The sequence below is a fragment of the Triticum aestivum genome, chromosome 5A, assembly GCF_018294505.1.
Source record: "Triticum aestivum cultivar Chinese Spring chromosome 5A, IWGSC CS RefSeq v2.1, whole genome shotgun sequence".
NCBI lineage: Eukaryota > Viridiplantae > Streptophyta > Magnoliopsida > Poales > Poaceae > Triticum > Triticum aestivum.
Window position 1 is genome coordinate 591200912 of NC_057806.1, and position 19203 is coordinate 591220114.

Below are 19203 nucleotides of genomic sequence, written 5' to 3' on the forward strand. Positions count from 1 at the left end.
CCCATCACGGTAATTGCCTACTCGCCGCTGGTGCCAACCACTCGACCTCGCCACCGCCGCTCGCCACTCAGTCTCCACCGGCTGCCCATTGCCTCTTGCGACACCCGCGTGCTCGCTCAGCCCAATGTTGTTGATTGGAATGTGGGACTGAAGGTAATCCATGGACAGGTTTTAGTTCTGCTTGCATCAAACTTTGGTACTTGTCAATCCATCTAACGCACAAAAAAATCGACTCTCAGACAGAAAAGTGATCTAACTCTATTGATGAGCACAACAGTACATACCATCCCATCATGATGTTGCCATCTCTCACACTTGATGATTACATCTTGTTATTCCTAACATGTACACCATCGGGTGATTGCTTTATTAGAAATATATTTACACAATATGATCAGAGCAACATCAAGGAGTCGGACGCTGGTGCACAGATTCTCCTTAGATTCCACATGCAACCCTTGTAGAGCTAAAAATTCTTTAATCAAATAATTTAAGAATGCATCCATTATGCATTCGACATTAAAGTTATCGTGTGTGACAGACACCGGGAACAAAGACAATGATGGGATCCCACCAAATCCCATTTTTTATTTTAGAATATGGTTGTCCTACCAATGTGTACTTGCAAGGTTTCTTCCTCCTCACTCTCCCTCATTCCCTCTCTCGAACACTCTTCCTCCCTCTCCCGGTCACCCCCCCTCTCTCTGGATCACTCTCGGTCTCCATGTTGTCTTTTCAACAAGGCTCGAACGGTTCAGTAGCTGCCTTGTGAGCTGGTCATCATTGTTGCTGATTGCAGTTGTGCCGATGATGAGGAAAACCACCAAGGGTTGTTGATTCTCTTGATCTCCTCCCCGAGGTCACTGTGGTCCCTGATTGGAGTGTTGTTCATTAACGTCACAACTGCGCCAAGTCCTTCCTGTATAGGAAAAAAACAGTGTCACACAAAAGGGGCATATCGTCAACTTACGACAGAGTGAAAAAAAGAACAGGTACTCGAGGAAGAACAAATGGTGAAATAAAAAATCACCATTAACCACTACGTGAGATACCATCATTACCTGAACAACTTTTTTCAGTAACATAATAGTTTGTAAGAAAAATATGCCGCACAGCATGAAACGCAAAACATATATTTATTGACGCAAGATATACTACAGTGAAATTTTATCCAGAAATTTAAATTATCCTAGTAAGCAAATGCATTTAGAATGGTATTTCAATTAATCACATAAATGCAGGAAGAATCTGGAAAATGGAGAATCATAGAAATGCATGTAATTTTTCTGAAAAAATACCACCATCGACTTATATGTATAATCATTTAATTGATGTGCCTATTTCTCTAGCAATTTTGTGCAAAGTATCAACAAGCTAGCAAAAGTGAAGTAAACTAACAAAAGTACGTGCGATATTTTGTTGTATTAATTAAAACTCACAAGATGCAAGCTAGGACCTGAGCATGATGAACCGGGAGGGGGAAAGGTATAGTAAGATTGGCTGATCAGCCAAGGGCGCATAACAGGGTTCACAGCAATTGTTAGGAGGGCCGGAGGCAGGCAAGGACTCATCGTCTAGCTCCAGCGAGCCGCACAGAACAAGGTTGGCGGCATGATCAGCTCGCTTGTTTGTCTTGGTGCGTCCAGATCTCTCCTCCCTCCTATTCTCCTTCGCACTGAACTCCTTTCTGCTTTGCTCCCCTGAAACTCTTTACGTAAACTTCAAGTAGCATGAGAGTTTAGTAGAACAAAAAATCTATATATCTGAAGAAATGATAGTACAAGCAGAATAGCAGACTAAACTGAATGGGAAAGTGTTGGTCATGTAACTATTGCCATTTCCAATAGATGTACAATGCACAAAGTGGCATCATCTTCAATTTATTTAGCTATCTATAATTGGATTAGCAAGTATGTATACAATCAAATTCAACATGAAAAATTCAGTAGAACCTGAAAAATTCATTAACCCACAGCAAATTTGTAAACCAAAATTAAGAGTAGTGACAATGAATGAAATATCTAAGATGATGTGGGAATATAAAACAAGAATTTAGCCAGAAGACTAATTGTACTCACAGGTCACAACAAGGCAAAAGTAAAACAATAGCTATATGCGAAAATCATAAACTTCATGGATTTGCAATAAATAAATAATCAGTGAGAGGCGGTACATGATCGAAAAATATATAAATAATTTAGAGAAAAATATCTAAATATTTAAACATAGGAAGACAGATATAAGGCATTAAGTAGGTTACATGTCTCTAGTTCTGTAACCTTGTGGCTTCCATGGTGCCAAACATGTTTTATGGTTATTGCATCATGCATGAAACAGAAGGACAACGCCGAGTGAATTTTTCCAATGTGAACCGACATTTTCCTAAGAGTAAAGTTTCTAGAAAATAAAGTAATGCATCGGATCAAATATATAGTCAAGATACATGCAGAAACAACATCCATTAATGAAAAGGCCCAACGTATTGTCCTACTCCAGACTTACAAGATACTGGAGTGAGATCCTCACCTCTCTCTACACAACGTACACCAACTCTAGAAGCATCAGCCTCAGCCTCTCCTCCTTGTAAACCAAAGCAACCCTGCAAGCAAACCAAATCAGTAATAAAAACTGAACCAAATCAAGCCAAGAAGCAAGAGATTTCCACCTATCACGTGTGTGCTCTAGCTATTTTGAGCAAAACCGCATGGCAGCAAGCCCCTCAAGCAGCTCTGCCGGGTAAGGTCTGATGAGCGAGCAGCTAAACACAGCTCCATCTTTGATGTCTCTCTCTTCTTAATTTGGTGTCTCTCCTCAGCTGGCCTGACCAACAACCTAGGATGGGGAGGGGAGGAAACGAAATGACATATGCATTGTAGTCCAATATCAAGGCCTTGATGCAACACCAAGAAGTAGAGATATCTCTTTCATCAAATTATGTCTTATAATTTTATAAACCTTCTCAAGGAAAAACGTAGGTTAAATTTTTAGAAAATTTCACTTCTACATCCTCCCCCCCCCCCCCCCCAACACACACACACAAATGGTAGTTATTCTTTAATTTGCAGTCCCTCCATCCAAAAATAAGTGTCTTAACTCTAGTACAATTTTATACTAAAGTTAGTACAAAGTTGAGCACTTATTTTGGGATGGATGGAGTAGTATTTATGAGTGAAACTGCCTTGAAATGCAACATATCGACACATTTATACCAGTTGTGCGATGTGCCCTGTTAGTTTGCCATTCCATAGTCCATTCCCAGGATGATCCATTAACCTAGAGAGAGAACACCAATTTCAATTAAGAAAAAAGCAAAACATAAGGTTGTAATGTAATGAAGATCTCAGCTGTACGATAAAAAAGAGAGAAGCTATTGTATCTAATCAGAAGCAGCAACACATGTCATGGAATATACTTATATTATATACAGAATTCGATTTCAGAACACCCAAGTAGTCTGTTACCATATTCACAATGCTCTGTCAATGGTAAAACATTGCTAGTGCCTGCAAAAAAGTGTAAAAACAAAATGATGGAACATTATAAAATAACAATTAATAATTGATGTCAACAACATCTACTTTGCCAAGCTGCAGATGCCCTCTAACTTCCTAATGATTGAAATCCCACAAATATTCCTTCAAGTCAGAAACGGCTATATAACTTGACTCGTGGAGACATCACCAGATTTTTCTTCCGTTCTTGCCTCCAAAAGGATTAGTATGTAATACATTAGAGTAAATGGATAGGTGCAAATCATCTCCTAAATTGAAAACCTGCATAGGTGCAATGTTGAGACGGGATAGCCTCTGACTATGAGATGCTAAGCATGCCTTGGCATCTGGACTGAACTTCTGAACTTCTGTGAATCAACTTAGAGCTTCCTCTGATTTTTGTTGTTGCAAACTGCACTAAAGAGCTTTTTGAATCGCGTGGTCGATCAAAAGGCCCTGGAAAAAAATCCCAAACAATATCAATAGATTGATGTGCAGATGTGAACATAGTTGAAGGGGCGGGGGAAGACGAACCAGCGGTAGTCTTCTCTTTGTGATCATTTGCGTAGCCACCTTCTTGACCTCATCTTCTGTGAGCATCCCATCAATGTTCAGCAACAATTCATTTAATCGACTCAACAAAGCGTAATAAAGTTCAGATACATGGTCAAGGAGAAGAAATCAAACAGTATTCAGATATGCTTTTTTTGGCGGGGTAGTATTCAGATATGCTGATTCATGTCATTAATGAAGTGTTGCTTGCTGATCACACAAATGAGTTAATTAGTCAGTACCTTTGAAGCACTCAGTTTGCTGTATGGACATAGCATCCATGAATCCGAGCTCATCTACCTGAGAAATCAGAGGCGCCATTCCATGGCAGCGAAGCCCACCTGCACAAATGGCTTTGCATCAGTGAACAGAACAAGAAGCCAGCTAATGGAAACAGACATGCTTAGAAGTTGCATGGATGGGATCGGGGACAAATTTGTGGCTGAGGGTGTGCGGCTTCATCAGCGGCGTCAGCCCAGGCGTGTGGCCATGGTCGCAGTAGATGCCCGCGGCGTGCCGGCCCTGACCCTGGGTCTGGCCGGAGAAGCACGTCCTCCTCCTCTAGCATCCATATCCCCTGGTACCCATATGACGGCGACGACCACAGCTGGATCCCGGAAGACACCCGCACATGGCCACCGACGGTCTGTTGCGGTGGCGGCCTCCCATCATTTTCAGGTTTTGTCCGGTGAGACAAAATAGTGGCCACTGTTGGCGCACAAAACAGGAATTACACACGCAAGCATAAATAAAGTGATGGTCAGACCAGCAAAATTCACAGCAACATGGGCTTATCTGATGCATATATCTCAAACAATCCAGCACAAGTATATTTCCTCAGGCTCATTATCAAATGATATGTTGCACAGGCAAGTCCACATAACCCAGAGGCAACATATACTACAGGCAAGTCACATAACCCAGGTCTGCAGCTAAATTTCAGGGAGAAGAAATTATCAAAAGACAACATAGGATAAATGTTACATGCTATATACCTACAGCCTAGTTAAACTTTCATCAAACACCTTGAAGGCATAGAACCAACAAAGATGATATTTTGGGGGGATTAAATAAAAAGAGATGAATGGAAAAGAGAGCAGAGAGGCAAATCAGGAGATAGAGAGAGCAACGAGCAGATTAGCTGGCTCGAGGAGCTATGGTCGTTTCTTGATGTGTCCGTTATCAGCTCCACCAGTCATGCCCATGTCCGATCCCCACCAATCATGCCCATGTACGATCCGTGCTGGCGAGGCGGCTCGTCTCCACGACGGCCGCGATCGCCATGGAGATCGCCATGAGGACGCGGCCTGCGCCCATCCGCTGCAGCTGCGACGGCTCCCCGCAGCCGCCGCCCGAGGAGATGGAGAACTTGCTCAGCGCGGGAACGATGACCCAGCCGTAGAGGAGCACCTAGGTGAGCACGCAGAGCACCTCAAAGGAGAGTTCCTCCGGCCCCATGCCCTTGCCGCCCAGCTGCTCGTTCTGCCTGCTGCCGACCCGTCTCCTCTGCATCTCCCTATGCAGTTTGCCCACTCTCCTTCCTCTGCCTCCGCCCACCGCTTCCTCTGCCTCGCCATCCCCATCTTCTTGCCCCGCCTCCTGGCCTCCAACTTCTCTGCATCGCCGCGGCCACTGCTAGACGCCGAACGCCGACCACCACCTCGGCGGAGGTGCCTTTGCTGCTGCTCACCTCACTGTTGTTGCCATGGACATGGGGCTCGGACGATTGACCCAGAAATACTTGGAGATGGTGCAGCCGTATGGCTGATGCATCTATTCACATAAACATAGAATACTCACCGTGTGCCCCGGATGAACATCAACATGTCCTCGCCGGCTACCACCCGCACGCATCGACCACGCGCCCTGCTGCGAGCGGCCTTGCGCTGTCGCCTGCCGCGCCTTCTGGTAGACCCACAGCCCGTCGGTCGCCGTCACCGTCGGATATACATGTGGAGCACCAGCAAGGACGAGGGCGGGGCTGCAAGAGGAAGAGGAGGCATCACCGTCGGAGATAGAGATGGCTAGGGTTAGCCACGGGTCCGCACATGGGGCCAGAACAGCGAGGCGGCTGCATATGTTGGAAATAGGAGATCTCGTCGGAGTCAGTAGCGCCATGGGGGCACCAATCGACGGCGGAGGCGGCCGGTAGTGGACGCCGGCAGCGATGCACGCGCACAAAAGAGAGTTATTGGTAAAAGGGAGAGAGGCCGGCGAACCAGAAATAGAGAGGGATGTCGATCTCAGAGGTCGATGGCGGCGATCTTGGACCTCGGCGGCAGCGATCTTGGACCTCGACCGCAACGCGATCATGCCCTGCCCCGCCCTCGGGTTCCGCAAGGCGGCGGCGTCCCACGAGTTGGGCGCCTCGGAGGTCGGCGGAGGAGGAAGACGGTGCGGCGGCGGCTCCTCCCGGACCTCGGTGGCGGCGGCTCCCCTCGGATCTCGGCGATGGCGAAGGGCTGTCGCCCAGCGGCGTCCTGAGGATCGACCTGGGAAACAGATCGAGGGGAGCCCCGTCGATCCTGCGTGCGATTTGTTTGTGTTTTTTTCGCTGGTTAATTTTCGCCGGTTTGTTTTCGGTGGTTTATTTTCGATCGTATCAGTTAATTGCGACGGGAGGTTGGGCGTGTGCGGCACTCGATCGTGGGGTTTTCTTTGGTTTTTCGCGGCTGAGTGGGAGGTGGGAGCAAGTACCAAAGAAGTACCAAAAAAGACCGGGTGAGGTGGGACGAAAATAAAACCCGAAACGCGACCTACCAACCGAGACATTAGGAGTAGAGATTGTCCTAGAGAGGCAAACACTGTGGCACATGAGCTAACTAGAAAATCTTTTGATTCAAATTCTGTAATTGCGTGGGATAATGATCCTCCACACAGTATTCTAGATGCCCTTGTTAGAGATGTAACCATTATTTAATTTGAAAAAAATGTGCCACAAGTTAAAAAAAAAAGACCCCTCACTCGAAAGGCCCAATAAGAAGAATCACCCCACCGGGCCGACCCCCCACTTGTCACTCTCACTCCTCGTGTCCATCATCGCGCGCGGCCAACAGAAACGCGAGCCGGCGGCGCCGGCGACAGCCGGCAGCCGGTCTCGCCGATCGTAGTCGTACCAGAGGGCAGAGAGAAAACGACGAGATCGTTTAGTGCGGCGACGGGCGCAACTGCCAAAGCAACGCGCGCTTATCAGTATCTGTCCGTCTCTCTTTCTCTCCGTACGCTGCTTGTCCAATATTGGCAGAAGGCAGCGACGCAGCGTCTACGCCGACGGCGCAGCTAGCTTCGGAAATCAACCCCAGCAGTGAGTCGACCAGCATGGCCGGCGCCGCGCCTCACGTCATGGTGCTGCCGTTCCCGGCGCAGGGCCACGTCACGCCGTTCATGGAGCTGTCGCACCGCCTCGTCGACCACGGCTTCCAGGTTACCTTCGTCTGCACCGAGCTCATCCACGCGCTCCTCCTCGACACCGGCACCACCGGCGACGCGCTGTGCGGCATCCGCCTCGTCTCCATACCGGACGGCATGGCCGAAGGCGACGACCGCAGGGACCTCTGCAAGTTCGTGGGCGCCATCACGCGGTACGTGCCGGGCTACGTGGAGGACCTCATCAGGGGGACGGAGGCGTCCGGGGAGAAGGTCAAGTGGCTCCTCGCCGACGTCAACCTAGGGTTCTGCTACCAGGGTGCCAAGAACCTCGGCGTCCGGGTGGCTGCCGTCTGGCCGGCGGCCGCGGCGAGTCTCGGGATTTGGTCCAGCATTCCCAAGATGATAGAGGATGGCTTCATCGATGACAAGGGTACCAAATATCTATCCTTCTACTGCCTAGTTTCCATTGTTTATACTAGCAAAAGGGCCCGTGCGTTGCAACGGGAGAAAAAAATTCATAATTTCAAATGGTCATGATCACATTTCGTTGCATCACCGAGATACAATATCTCTCTCAATTTCTCGAAATCATGAACATTTTGAAATTATGAACAATTTGTTAAACTCATGCACATATTTGAAATCGCAAACAACATACTATTACAAATTTACAATCAAGAACATTTTTTCAATTTATGAATATTTTTTGCTATTTACAAACATTTTTTAGAAATTGTGAACATTTTTAAGCAATTTTCCTGAACTGGCAAACATTCTATAATCGATGAAAATATTTAGAAATTGGGTGGAATAGTTATTGAATTTGACGAACTTTTTTTGATTTAGCGAACATTTTTGGAAATGCCCGTGCCTTGCAACGGAAAAAAACTATCAAGTTATACATGTGTGGTAGATATAAAAAAGTATGAATCAAATTCACAAAGTATATACAAATCATGTCATGATGCGATAAGACACTTTTAAAATGTAATTTCAAAAACGAACAATATGATGCTCATCAAGACTTGATTTTTTAAGGCGTCACAACAAAATATTTTGTGGCTGAGCAAACTGCATTGACGGACCCTGCCTGAGCTATACTGATAAATAAAGTGTCTCGTCTGGACTTAGCGTAGCGGTGTTTACCATAACCACTATTGTGATATGAAAATAAGCATAACTGTGTATGGAAGCAAAATAGACATTTAGTCATTTTAATATAGCTTACAAAAACAAACCCTTAGAAAGTTATGTCAATTTTGTTGGGTTCAGCGTTGTACAAAACACGGAAACCCTTTTTTACCCAACGCGAAGGACTAAATAAAATCATAAAACGAGCTATATAGATCTCCTAATAAAACCTTTATGGAACCTACAATTAGTTTTGTTCATTATTTACGGATGTGTTTTAATTTTTGTGAACATTTTCTAAAAGCTGATGGACATGATTTTTAAATTCCTGAATATGCTTTGAATATTGGCTCATTTAAAAAAATCATGAACATTTTTTATTTCATGAAATCATTAGAAATCGTGATTTGTTTATAATTTGTGAGCAATTTTTTAAGTCATGAACATTTTTTGATTTTTAGAATATTTTTTAAATTCACAAACAGTTTACCATTTTCCTACTTTTTTTCAGAACTCGCAATTGTTTGATATTTTGGAAATCCAAAATTAATTTTGAGATAAAAAACCAAAACAGAAATAAAAAAGTAAAAAGAAATAAAAAATAGGGGGCGCCATCAATCCGAAATTTATTTTTAGGGAAAAAACAAAATAAAAATAAAAAAAGATATAGAAAACAGGGGGCGCCACGACCCGCACATGGGCTGGCCCATTACTGCGCTTGGTAAAAAGAAAGAGAAAAAGTGTGAGAACCAGGGATCGAACCCTGGTCTCCTGTGTGAAGCATCGTTGCCTCAGCCATCGCGCTGCCCATGCATTGGTGCTATTATATCGTATCCACCTTTAATAACAGAATCCTGGAGCGATATTAGAAATTAAAAACGAATCGTTTTTGCCACTTACGGGTGGCATTGGTGGGTAATTATTGCCAACGTCAAGGGCATTTTTAATGACGGACGGGCAGAAGCACTATTTGCTTTATTAGTAGGTAAAGATTTATATATATCATAAAAGAAAAGTTTCGATTCTTTATTATATACATATCCTCCGTTTCAAAATATTAAAAGTTCTACATTTGTCCCAAGTCAAACTTTAGTAAAATTCCACCAAGTTTGCTAAAAACTTTCCTAATATATAATACATGGAACATATATAGTTTAAAATATATATTATGCTAAATCCAATGAAACTAATTTTCTGTTGTAGAAGTTGGTATTTTTTTCATATATTTGATCGAACTTAAATAAGTTTATTAGTTTAGGACAAATCTAAAACTTCAGGTATTTTAAAATGGAAGGAGTATTAAACCTAAAAAAATATTTTGGGATTTTTTTTCAAACTATTGTAAAAGATCTAAAAAATCATTTGAGAAAGACACTAAAGGGCATCTTAAATCTAATAATTGTCAAAAAAAAGTTGTCAGTTCAATGGAAAGACAACTAGACGCAAAACAATCAGTAAAAAATAAAATTACATTGAAAATCATACTCTTCATCTTCTTTCTTCGATTATACACCGGCCATCGAAAATTCAAAATTGTATTGAACCGACGGTCAAGAAAAGGAACACCTACAAACGGCCTCACCATGCCATGCTTTGAAAACCGAAATAGCCACTCACCGCTTGAAACGAGGTCTTTTTTTCTTTTTTTTCCTTTTCTTATTTATTTCTCCACCTCTTCCTCTCCTTCTTCTTCTCCTTCTTCTTCTCCTTCTTCCTCTTCTTATTTTCCTTTTACTCTCCTTTTTCTTCTTCTTCCTTCTTCCTGTTTTCTTCCTTTTCATTATTTTACCTTTTCCTCTCTGATCCACTAACATAGAATCTAGTATCCTAAAATGCACTAACAGTAGAACTAATAACCTAAAATGCACTAAATCAACTAACCTTAAATGTAACTTTTGTAGCACAATTTTTTTCTATATATATATATATATATATATATATATATATATATATATATATATATATATATATATATATATATACATACATACATAAATTAACAAAAAAATTCTATGAAAAAAAATCATACATCAATGCATACATATCCATGGATCATACATACATCTGCATATATACATATACATACGACATCCATATATACATACATCAATGAATTGCAAAAAGGTGTATGAAAAAACATTTTTCGTGTTTCTCTTTTTATAAGAATTTCCAGAGATTTGTTACCCTCCTGAACGAGTGAGCTCATTTTACTGTATACTGAGAAACATTTTTCGTGTTTCTCTTTTTATTTGTTATACATTGTGCATGCTTTCTGACGCGTTTCCCTTGCGTATATATCTTCCCAGATTATGATGGCTCACCAAGTATAGTGGTTCCCTAGCGTACACTTCTTAATCTGTAGAAGAAGAAAAATCCGAACGATTTTAACCTGCTAACTGTATGAACCGTTTGGAATACAAAATACGTTATGGCATTTCCAACGTTGACGCTCAAGCCGCGCAACCGTGTGGACGGTGTGGTTCGGATTTGTTGTGCGATCCAACGCGAGCTTGTATCGGTCCGCATGGTGGTCCGGACGCACTTTTTCCCGTAAACCAAAGACAAACGTGCGGGCTTTGCGGGCGTCCGGACAACACCCACGCCCGCTTCTGACCATTCTAGTCCACACGAAACCCTCCCTCACCCACGCGCGTTCGCGCAGAGCGGCAAGTGCGCGCATTCATGCCAATGTAGAGCGGCCGCTCCACATTTACAACTATGACATTCTCCGTTTTGATTCTCATATTATCAATCCAATATTCATGTTTCAAGATGTGGTCCAACATTCCCAAGATGATAGAGGATGGCTTCATCGATGACAAGGGTACCAAATATCTATCCTTCTACTGCCTAGTTTCCATTGTTTATATTTATATATCATAAAATAAAAGTTTCGATTATTTATTATATACATATTCCTCCGTTTCAAAATATTAAAAGTTCTACATTTGTGCCAAGTCAAACTTTTGTAAAATTCGACCAAGTTTGGTGAAAACTTTCCAAATATATAATACATGGAACATATATAGTTTAAAATATATATTATACTAAATCCAATGAAACTAATTTTCTGTTGTAGAAGTTGGTATTTTTTTCATATATTTGGTCGAACTTAAATAGGTTTAGTTTAGGACAAATCTAAAACTTCAGAAATTTTAAAACGGAAGGAGTACTTAAAACAAAAAAATATTTTGGCAAAAAAAATTATTTGAGAAAAAGACACTAAACGGCATCTTAGGTCTGATAATTGTCAAAAAAAAAGTTGTCAGCTCAATGGAAAGACAACTAGACACAAAACAACCAGTAAAAAATAAAATTACATTGATAGTCATACTCTTCATCTTCTTTCTTGGATTATACACCACCCATCAAAAATTCAAAATTGTATTGAACCGATGGTAAAGAAAAGGGACACCTGCAAACGGCCTCATCATACCATGCTTTGAAGACCGAAATAGCTACTCACCGCTTGAAACGAGATCTAAAAACTGTTGAACACACATCGATTGGGGCATCAGACCACACAAACACATGCTTACACTCCTTCTCCACCTGTCAAGAGGGTTCAAGAAACCAGATCATGTTGCTTAACAAATTGAAAGAAGATATCGAAGTCGGCGCACTATGATCCAACCAACAACATTCCTAGATTGCTACACTAGTTGCCAAGATCTAAAGATCCGAAGAGAGCCAGCATATTTGACAACACCATGGTTGGTGTAGGATTAGACGTCGCCGGTGTAGGGAAATGGCGGAGAGATCTCATTCCAATACGTTGTCACCACCAGCACCTCCCCGATGCTGCTAGAAAACCAAAACCCTTATAAAGATAAGAAAAATGGAAGGGATGGATCCCCATTCCTCTAGCTGTCGACGAGATTGCCTGGGGTGACTATGGTGGAAAAGACCTTCTGAAAACTTGGGTTGGAAGGGTTGGCCATGGTTAGCGGCATGATATTGCATTGCACAAAAGAAGAAATAAAATGTAAAAACAAATAAAACAAAAAATGACAATTTTTTTTGCACATGATTGGTATAGAAATTGCATTGTTTCCTAACGTGCAAAAATAAGGGTATCGTAGTGCAATTTTAACACATCGGTATGAATCGGACACACATTGCATAAAAATTGAGTGAATATATATCCATGTTATGGGAGCTATTATTTGATAGGTGCTTATTTTTTGGGTGTTCAGTCAAATTTTCTCCACCACTCTCCACCACCCGATCTAGATCCAAAGGCACTTTCTTCTTCTTCTTCTTCTTTTTTAGCATTCTTTTTTCCCTTACACTAATACTAAGAAAATAAAACAAAATAAAAAATAAGTTATATAGGGAAGAATGAATTAGTGGCATGGTATTACCCTTTAAGGAAAAATAAAATAACAAACTAAAACAAACAATGACCAAATTTGCACAAAATTTACACGAAATTTGCACTATGTTATAATATTCAATAATAAGCATCTAACGGTCAATGTTTTTGCCAAAGGAAGTTTCCTAAGAAGGAATAAGTTAATGGCACAGGTAGTATGCCAACAAAGTGACTGACCCAAATTGAAAATTCAGGTGACTTGCATATAGCTAAAATCAGAGGAAATTTCACTTTAAATCAGATATTTGTCTTGATATGACATATCAAACTAACCACCAACGATAACAATATAACTCTGCAGCAGAAGTCATATGTGCATCGTCTCTGCAGATTGCATATCAATCAGCTTTGCGATTTTCCCTTGAAGCACACATGATGACAAATAAGTGCATTGCAGGCGTGGCAAAGCAGGAGGGAATATATGAGATCGCCCCCAAGATGCCGACGATCTGCATGTCGCGCCTGCCGTGGTACATCGACGGTCCAACCGAAGGGCAGCAGCTGATCTTCAAGCTCGTGGTCACCGACAACGCCCAAGCGACCAACCTCGCCGAGATCGTCGTGTGCAACTCGTTCCACGACGCCGAGACAACGACGTTTGAAATGTTCCCGGAGATATTGCCCATCGGCCCGCTGTTTGCCGACCAGGAGCTCCGGAAGCCTGTCGGGCAGTTCTGGCCGGAAGACATCAGCTGCTTGGAGTGGCTCGGCTCGCAGTCCGAAGGCTCCGTCGTGTACGTGGCGTTCGGCAGCTTCACCATCTTCGACCCGCGGCAGTTCAGAGAGCTCGCCGAGGGGCTGGAGCTCACCGGCCGGCCGTTCCTGTGGGTGGTGCGCCCGGACTTCACCTCCGACGGCCTCGGCAAGGCATGGTTCGACGAGTTCCAGAGCCGCGTCGCCGGCAAGGGCATGATCGTCAGCTGGTGCCCCCAGCAGCAGGTGCGTACATTACCAAGAAATGTGCGTCTGTCAGCGCTCATTGCAAGCTCCAGGTTCTCATCCATGTCAACATGCAGGTTCTGGCGCATCCCGCGGTGGCGTGCTTCGTGTCGCACTGCGGGTGGAACTCGACGATGGAAGGGGTGAGGAACGGCGTGCCGATCCTGTGCTGGCCCTACTTCGCCGACCAGTTCACGAACCGGAGCTACATCTGCGACATCTGGAGGACCGGCTTGGCCGTGACGCTCGGAGATGGAGTCGTGACGAAGGAGGAGGTGAAGAGCAAACTTGAGCAGGTCATCGGCGACGAGGGAATCGCGGAGAGGGTAGGGATGCTCAGGAATGCAGCGCGTAGGAGCATCGGCGAGGGCGGGTCCTCGTATGAGAATTTCCAGAGATTTGTTACCCTCCTAAACGAGTGAGCTAGCTGCATTTCACTCGTTACTGTCTGAGACGGCCGAAGAAACATTTTTCGACTCTTTCTTTTCTCTTTTTTATGTCGTGCACGCTTTCTGGCGTGCTTCCCTTGCGTACATCCTCCCAGATTATGATTGCTCACCAAACAAAGTATGCACGTGGTTCCTTAGCGTACACATCTTAATCTGTAAGGAAATGTTTGAACGATTTTAACCTGCTAACTGTACGAACAATTTGCAGTACAAAGTAGGTTATGAAGCCCAAAATCAGCATGAAAGGAATGAGGCGGGGTAAGTGTATATGCATATATGTAAGCATCTGAGATTCTACAATCCTCAACAACACCAGCTGTGACGCGGGATGGTACACTCCCAACTAACGAAAATTAGTTTTAATTCTATAACCACATTTAGCAAGATTATGCGCAATCCATTTCTAAGTCTGGGCTCATCTGCATCCAGTGAACAGTAAACTTTAATTTTTTTTAAAAAATCCAAATTATTTTTGTATGGAAGCTTTTTCAGTGGGTGAGGGCCATGCCAACTTTCAGCTTGTTCGGACATCTGAGTAGCTCTCACAAAAAAAGGGTCCAACCAGTAAATTGTTGCATAGACCCTAAATTTCTCTTTTTTGCTGAGAGAGACTCAGATGTTCAAACTAGCTGAAATTTGGCACGGAGCTTACGCACTGAAGCATCTTTCTTTCATGCAACAAACATTTGGATTTTGTTTTGAATTTTTCTAGTATTTATTCTGATTTTACTGTTCATGGTGGGAGTAGATGAGCTGAGGAGCCAAATAGCCGCTCTTCATTAAGCTATAATCTATTCATGGCCTTTTTGGGAAGTCCTAAGGCCATATTTTATGCATCGCAAGTCCAAATCTTTAGGGTTGTCAAAGTCTTCTTCCTCTTGTAACCATCGACAACGCGTCATGAGCAAACCTTGTTGCTGCCTCTAGGCCTTCATCTCGACGGAGCAACTTTGTTTGAAACAAGGAGCTTGTAGAAGCAGTGGCTGAAGAGTCATTGATGTAGACCAGAAGACGTTGGCGACTGTGATGTGCGTAGAAAATTGCCACCCCGGAGAAAAAAACACCCAAAAGAGCCTGCAAGTACTCCAAAGATCACAAGTGTCGGCCGAATCCATACGGATCCACCAGAGATCAAAACCGTCCGCATCCAAGAAGATAAGCCGAAGAAACACCTCTACACGCTCTCCACCGACGCTAAGCGCATTGCTGAAACGAGGAAATGACAGGGAGGATATTATTCCTAAACTGGGGCAACGCTGCCGCCCTAGTCGCCCCGACCAAGACACAACGACTTCCTAAAGTCTGTTACCGCCCATGATCATGTCTCCGCGCCCTCCTATGATGATTAGGCCAGGACGAGTTGCCGCCGAAGGTTACCAAGTCACGGGATCTTAGCGGCTAGCTAGCCTAGAACCGCCGCTAACGCGCGAACCTGCAGCAACACCGCACAACCGCGTCAAATCTTGAACATCCAATGCGAGTGCTGCTTGGTCGTCCACTTGCAGGTCTTGCGCCAGCATGCACAACAGTTGATCCTCCCGTCATACCAGGCCACCCCACAAGGCACGAAACCATGAGAAGACCTCCTACCACCGGCGGCGTTGTGCTGGTTTTGCCTAGCGGCGCACCCTTGCGGTGGCGAGAGCAGTAGGAGGCAAATGGGCTTCCTTGACAGTGTGGGTCCATTTTGAAATACTGGAACAAGTCAAAGACCCCATTCGCCTTCTTGAAATAAAGCAAGTCCGACCTGTCCATAACACCATTAGTAGATAAGTGGTTATGCATGTACAGGCAACCAGTTTCCAAAATAATCGTTTTGTGCATAGGAACTGCATTGTAATACCTGCAACGTAAAGACATAACCACATAAAATCATTTGCCTTAGCCAGGGGCATTTGCTAAATGGCTTGGACATGATAGAAATGGTGTGGAAGGCAAAAGTGAACAACCATTTAATGGAACAGGGGCAAAACTAAAATTGAGTAGGTTGGATCCAGCTAAAGAAAAAGGCCCAAACGAATAGAGTATATAATTTTTGTAGTTATTTAGCGCAAGACCTATACGTTGCCCTCCTAATGTGTCATGCCTCTGGCATCGACACCGCTCGCTACCTGTGAGCCGGCCCGGTAAGGGACATGTTGAGGTGCCTTTTGTATCGTTTTTTCTCTTTTATCTTTTCTTCGGTTTTCTTTGTTTCTTTATCGATTTTCTTCGTTTCTTTATTTTCTTTTCACCATTTTTTCCTTTTCGTTTTCCTTTTTGTAACAGATTTCTAAATTTTTCATACACATTGTATAGTTTTGTATACATTTAACACTTTCAAATACATGACTAACATTTTTTGTAAATATATGTTTTGTTGTCTAGTTTTCTCATATACATTGTACATTTTTCGTATACATCTAAAACATTTTTTATATACATTTAATATTTTTAATACATGATTTAATTTTTTACTACTTGTTTTTGAATATTGTACGAATATGTGTTAAATATTTTTTCAATGCATGTTGAAACAATTTGTTTGTATAATGCGATTTGTTTTCTTGAATTATGTGTTTTTTAACATGGGATAAATTGTTTTTTCATTCACAAACATTTTGTTCGAAATGAATGATAAATTTTCTAAATGGAGCCTGCATATTTTTTTGAATGGTAGGGACCATTTTTTTTACATTGTATAATATTTTTTAAATGTAACATAAATTTTTTCTAAAACACCTGATTTTTTTGAAATGTTTCTGCATTTTTTGAAATGGTAGATTTTTCTTTTCAAAAGTTGAGCAAACACTGCATTTACATTTTTTTAATGTGTGTTGAACACTTTAAAAACAGTGAACCATTTTTTTCTTCATAATATGCATATTTATAGTTATTTTCAAAATTAGAGGAAATAAACACGCATGACTTCTGCGTGATATGAACTTGAAGAGACCACGTGGTTACTGGGCTTGCAGGCGACGCCACTCTCCGCTGCGCCCGTCATTTAGAAGGAGATGGTCTCTAGTACCACCACCTACTACTTACAACCTGTGTGTTCCACATAACTTATTTTCCCAACCGAAATGGAGCATCGTGCAGCACAGATTGCACCTGCAGGTCAATCTCTGTGGAAGGGGGATAAAAAGATTGTCTTGCTGGCACCTGCAGGTCAATCTCTGTGGCAAGGAGTAGTCGGTCACTAATTGAGGAGTATTTGGTGTAAAGATCACTTCATTTTTCTTGGTTGCGGCAAGTGACGCACATACAACGCGCCACTTATTGCAATCGAGAAGTTTTCTCTTTTTTCGTAGATTCGTTTATTCAAACGTTTTATCTCTTAAACAATGGGTTCAAATCTCGAACCCCTTTCACCGTTGGATTCCTCACGTTGAGATCTTCAAAACTAGATCCCATGTTGATAGATTTTGACGAATTTTTTTCATAAAAAAAACCGGACGAAAAAACCGAGGCAGGATCACGGGTTTTTTTCCTTTCCGAAAGAGGCACGCCCGTGCCTTTCACGAAATCACAACCGTGCCTCTCGCGGAAGAAGAAAAAAGAAGAGAAAACGCGTTTTTATTCATTTCCGAGGAGGCACGGCCGTGACTCTCGTGTAAGCAAAACCGCGACTCTTGTGAAAGAAAAAAAAACAGAAAACACGTTTTTTTCCTTTCCGAGAGGCACGGCCGTGACTCTCATGAAAACACAATCATGCCTCTCGCGGAAGCAAAACCGTGACTCTCGTGAAATAAAGAAAAAACAGAAAACACGTTTTTTTCCTTTTCGAGAGGCACAGTCGTGACTCTCACGAAAGCACAACTATGCCTCTCGCGGAAGCAAAACCGTGACTCTCACGAAAGAAAAAAAATAAAAAACGCGTTTTTTTGTTTCTGAGAGGCGCGGCCGTGACTCTCGTGAAAGCACACCCGTGCCTCTCGGAGAAACAAAACCATGACTCTCGCGAAAGAAAAAAAACAGAAAACACATTTTTTTCGTTTTCGAGAGGCACAGCCGTGACTCGCGCGAAAGCAAAACCGTGCCTCTCGTGGAAGCAAAATCATGACTCTCGCGAAAGGAAACAAAAAAAGTGTTTTTTGCGTAATTTTTTGGAAAAAGTCCATTTTACTCCCTTGAAGAAAGTGGGTTGTTCGCATAACCCCCTCATCTTTCTTTTGGTTCACTTAACCCCCTAATCTAACCAATACCGTTCAAAAATCGTTGTTAGTGGGTTTCTCAGGTGGTTTGCTGACGTGGACTGGGTCAAAGAGGTTTGTTGACCAGTGGAGGGGAGGGAGGGGGGCGATGCAGGTTTGTCCGGCGTCACCGCCGCTGCTGTTCCCGTGACCCGCCGCCGCCGTTGTTGCCTCTTGACTCTCTCTCTCTCTCTCTCTCCCTCTCCCTTTCTCTCTCGCCCTCTCTCTCTCTCCCTCTCCCTCTCCCTCTCCCTCTCCCTCTCCATCTCTCTCTCCGCCGGCGCTCGTCGTGCACGTAACAAACATGAACCTCTGCTGGCCCTCAAGTCCGTCCTGGATGCATCGGCTCCCGACAGCCTCCTCTGTCCGTGCCGGAGGCATAGCCGAGGTGGGGCGAGTCTCAGGAAGGTGCTTGCCCGGATACAGGTTAGGAGGCACGGCTGGGTGCAAGAGATTCGGCCGGGGATGGAGCAGGATGGCGGCGACGGCTGGTGGCGCGAGGTGATGGGGAGTCTGGGCTGCTCGCTAGCAGGCTGCATCTCTCATGTAACGACCTGGCCACTGTATCCAGTTCGCACAGCCGCTAGCGCGCTGCTGGGATCCGGAGCAGGCAGTGAGGAACCAGGACGAGGTGTGGTGGTGTTTGGCCAGCCGTGGCAATTCCGGTTGAGTGAAGGTCAGGCCAGAGGCTCGTGGATCCGGAGCATGGTGGCCAATCCGCC

At 43.6% G+C, this 19203-nt stretch overlaps 2 protein-coding genes across 24 annotated transcripts; one reads left to right on the forward strand and one right to left on the reverse strand.

Annotated features, from left to right (window-relative positions):
- Positions 1-486: 486 nt before the first annotated feature.
- Positions 487-6609, reverse strand: LOC123105074 (uncharacterized). 23 transcript variants are annotated; one of them, XR_006450654.1, is made up of 9 exons: positions 6263-6609; positions 5844-6024; positions 4286-5737; positions 4026-4081; positions 3210-3947; positions 2666-2832; positions 2527-2599; positions 1457-1719; positions 487-919 (listed from the first exon to the last, which is right to left on the reverse strand). XR_006450654.1 is itself a non-coding variant. In XM_044527058.1 (8 exons), the coding sequence occupies exons 4-8, from the start codon at positions 3836-3838 to the stop codon at positions 898-900; spliced, it is 411 nt and encodes a 136-aa protein (XP_044382993.1). In that variant the 5' UTR covers positions 3839-3947; positions 4026-4081; positions 4286-6024; positions 6263-6607; the 3' UTR covers positions 487-897. The 23 variants fall into 23 exon arrangements, 2 of the variants coding, with proteins under 2 accessions (XP_044382993.1, XP_044382994.1); XR_006450665.1 differs by having other exon boundaries at positions 3210-3273; positions 3413-3503; positions 3774-3947; positions 4286-6608; XR_006450656.1 differs by having other exon boundaries at positions 4286-4751; positions 6263-6607.
- A 752-nt stretch (positions 6610-7361) lies between these two features.
- LOC123107847 (UDP-glycosyltransferase 83A1-like) lies at positions 7362-14279 on the forward strand. The gene is made up of 3 exons (XM_044529754.1): positions 7362-7842; positions 13316-13857; positions 13935-14279. The coding sequence occupies exons 1-3, from the start codon at positions 7362-7364 to the stop codon at positions 14277-14279; spliced, it is 1368 nt and encodes a 455-aa protein (XP_044385689.1).
- The last annotated feature ends 4924 nt before the right edge of the window (positions 14280-19203 follow it).

Bases quoted from the DNA above. Each gene is read 5' to 3' on its own strand.
- LOC123105074 (XM_044527058.1), bottom strand. The intron at 2,600-3,209 runs GTATAAATGTGT...GTTTGCTTGCAG, and splicing joins CAGGGCACATCGCACAACTG to GGTTGCTTTGGTTTACAAGG. The intron at 1,701-2,526 runs GTGAGGATCTCA...AAAGAGTTTCAG, and splicing joins TGTACGTTGTGTAGAGAGAG to GGGAGCAAAGCAGAAAGGAG.
- LOC123107847 (XM_044529754.1), top strand. From the start codon at position 7,362: ATGGCCGGCGCCGCGCCTCACGTCATGGTGCTGCCGTTCCCGGCGCAG. The intron at 7,843-13,315 runs GTACCAAATATC...AGTGCATTGCAG, and splicing joins TGGCTTCATCGATGACAAGG to GCGTGGCAAAGCAGGAGGGA. The intron at 13,858-13,934 runs GTGCGTACATTA...GTCAACATGCAG, and splicing joins GCTGGTGCCCCCAGCAGCAG to GTTCTGGCGCATCCCGCGGT.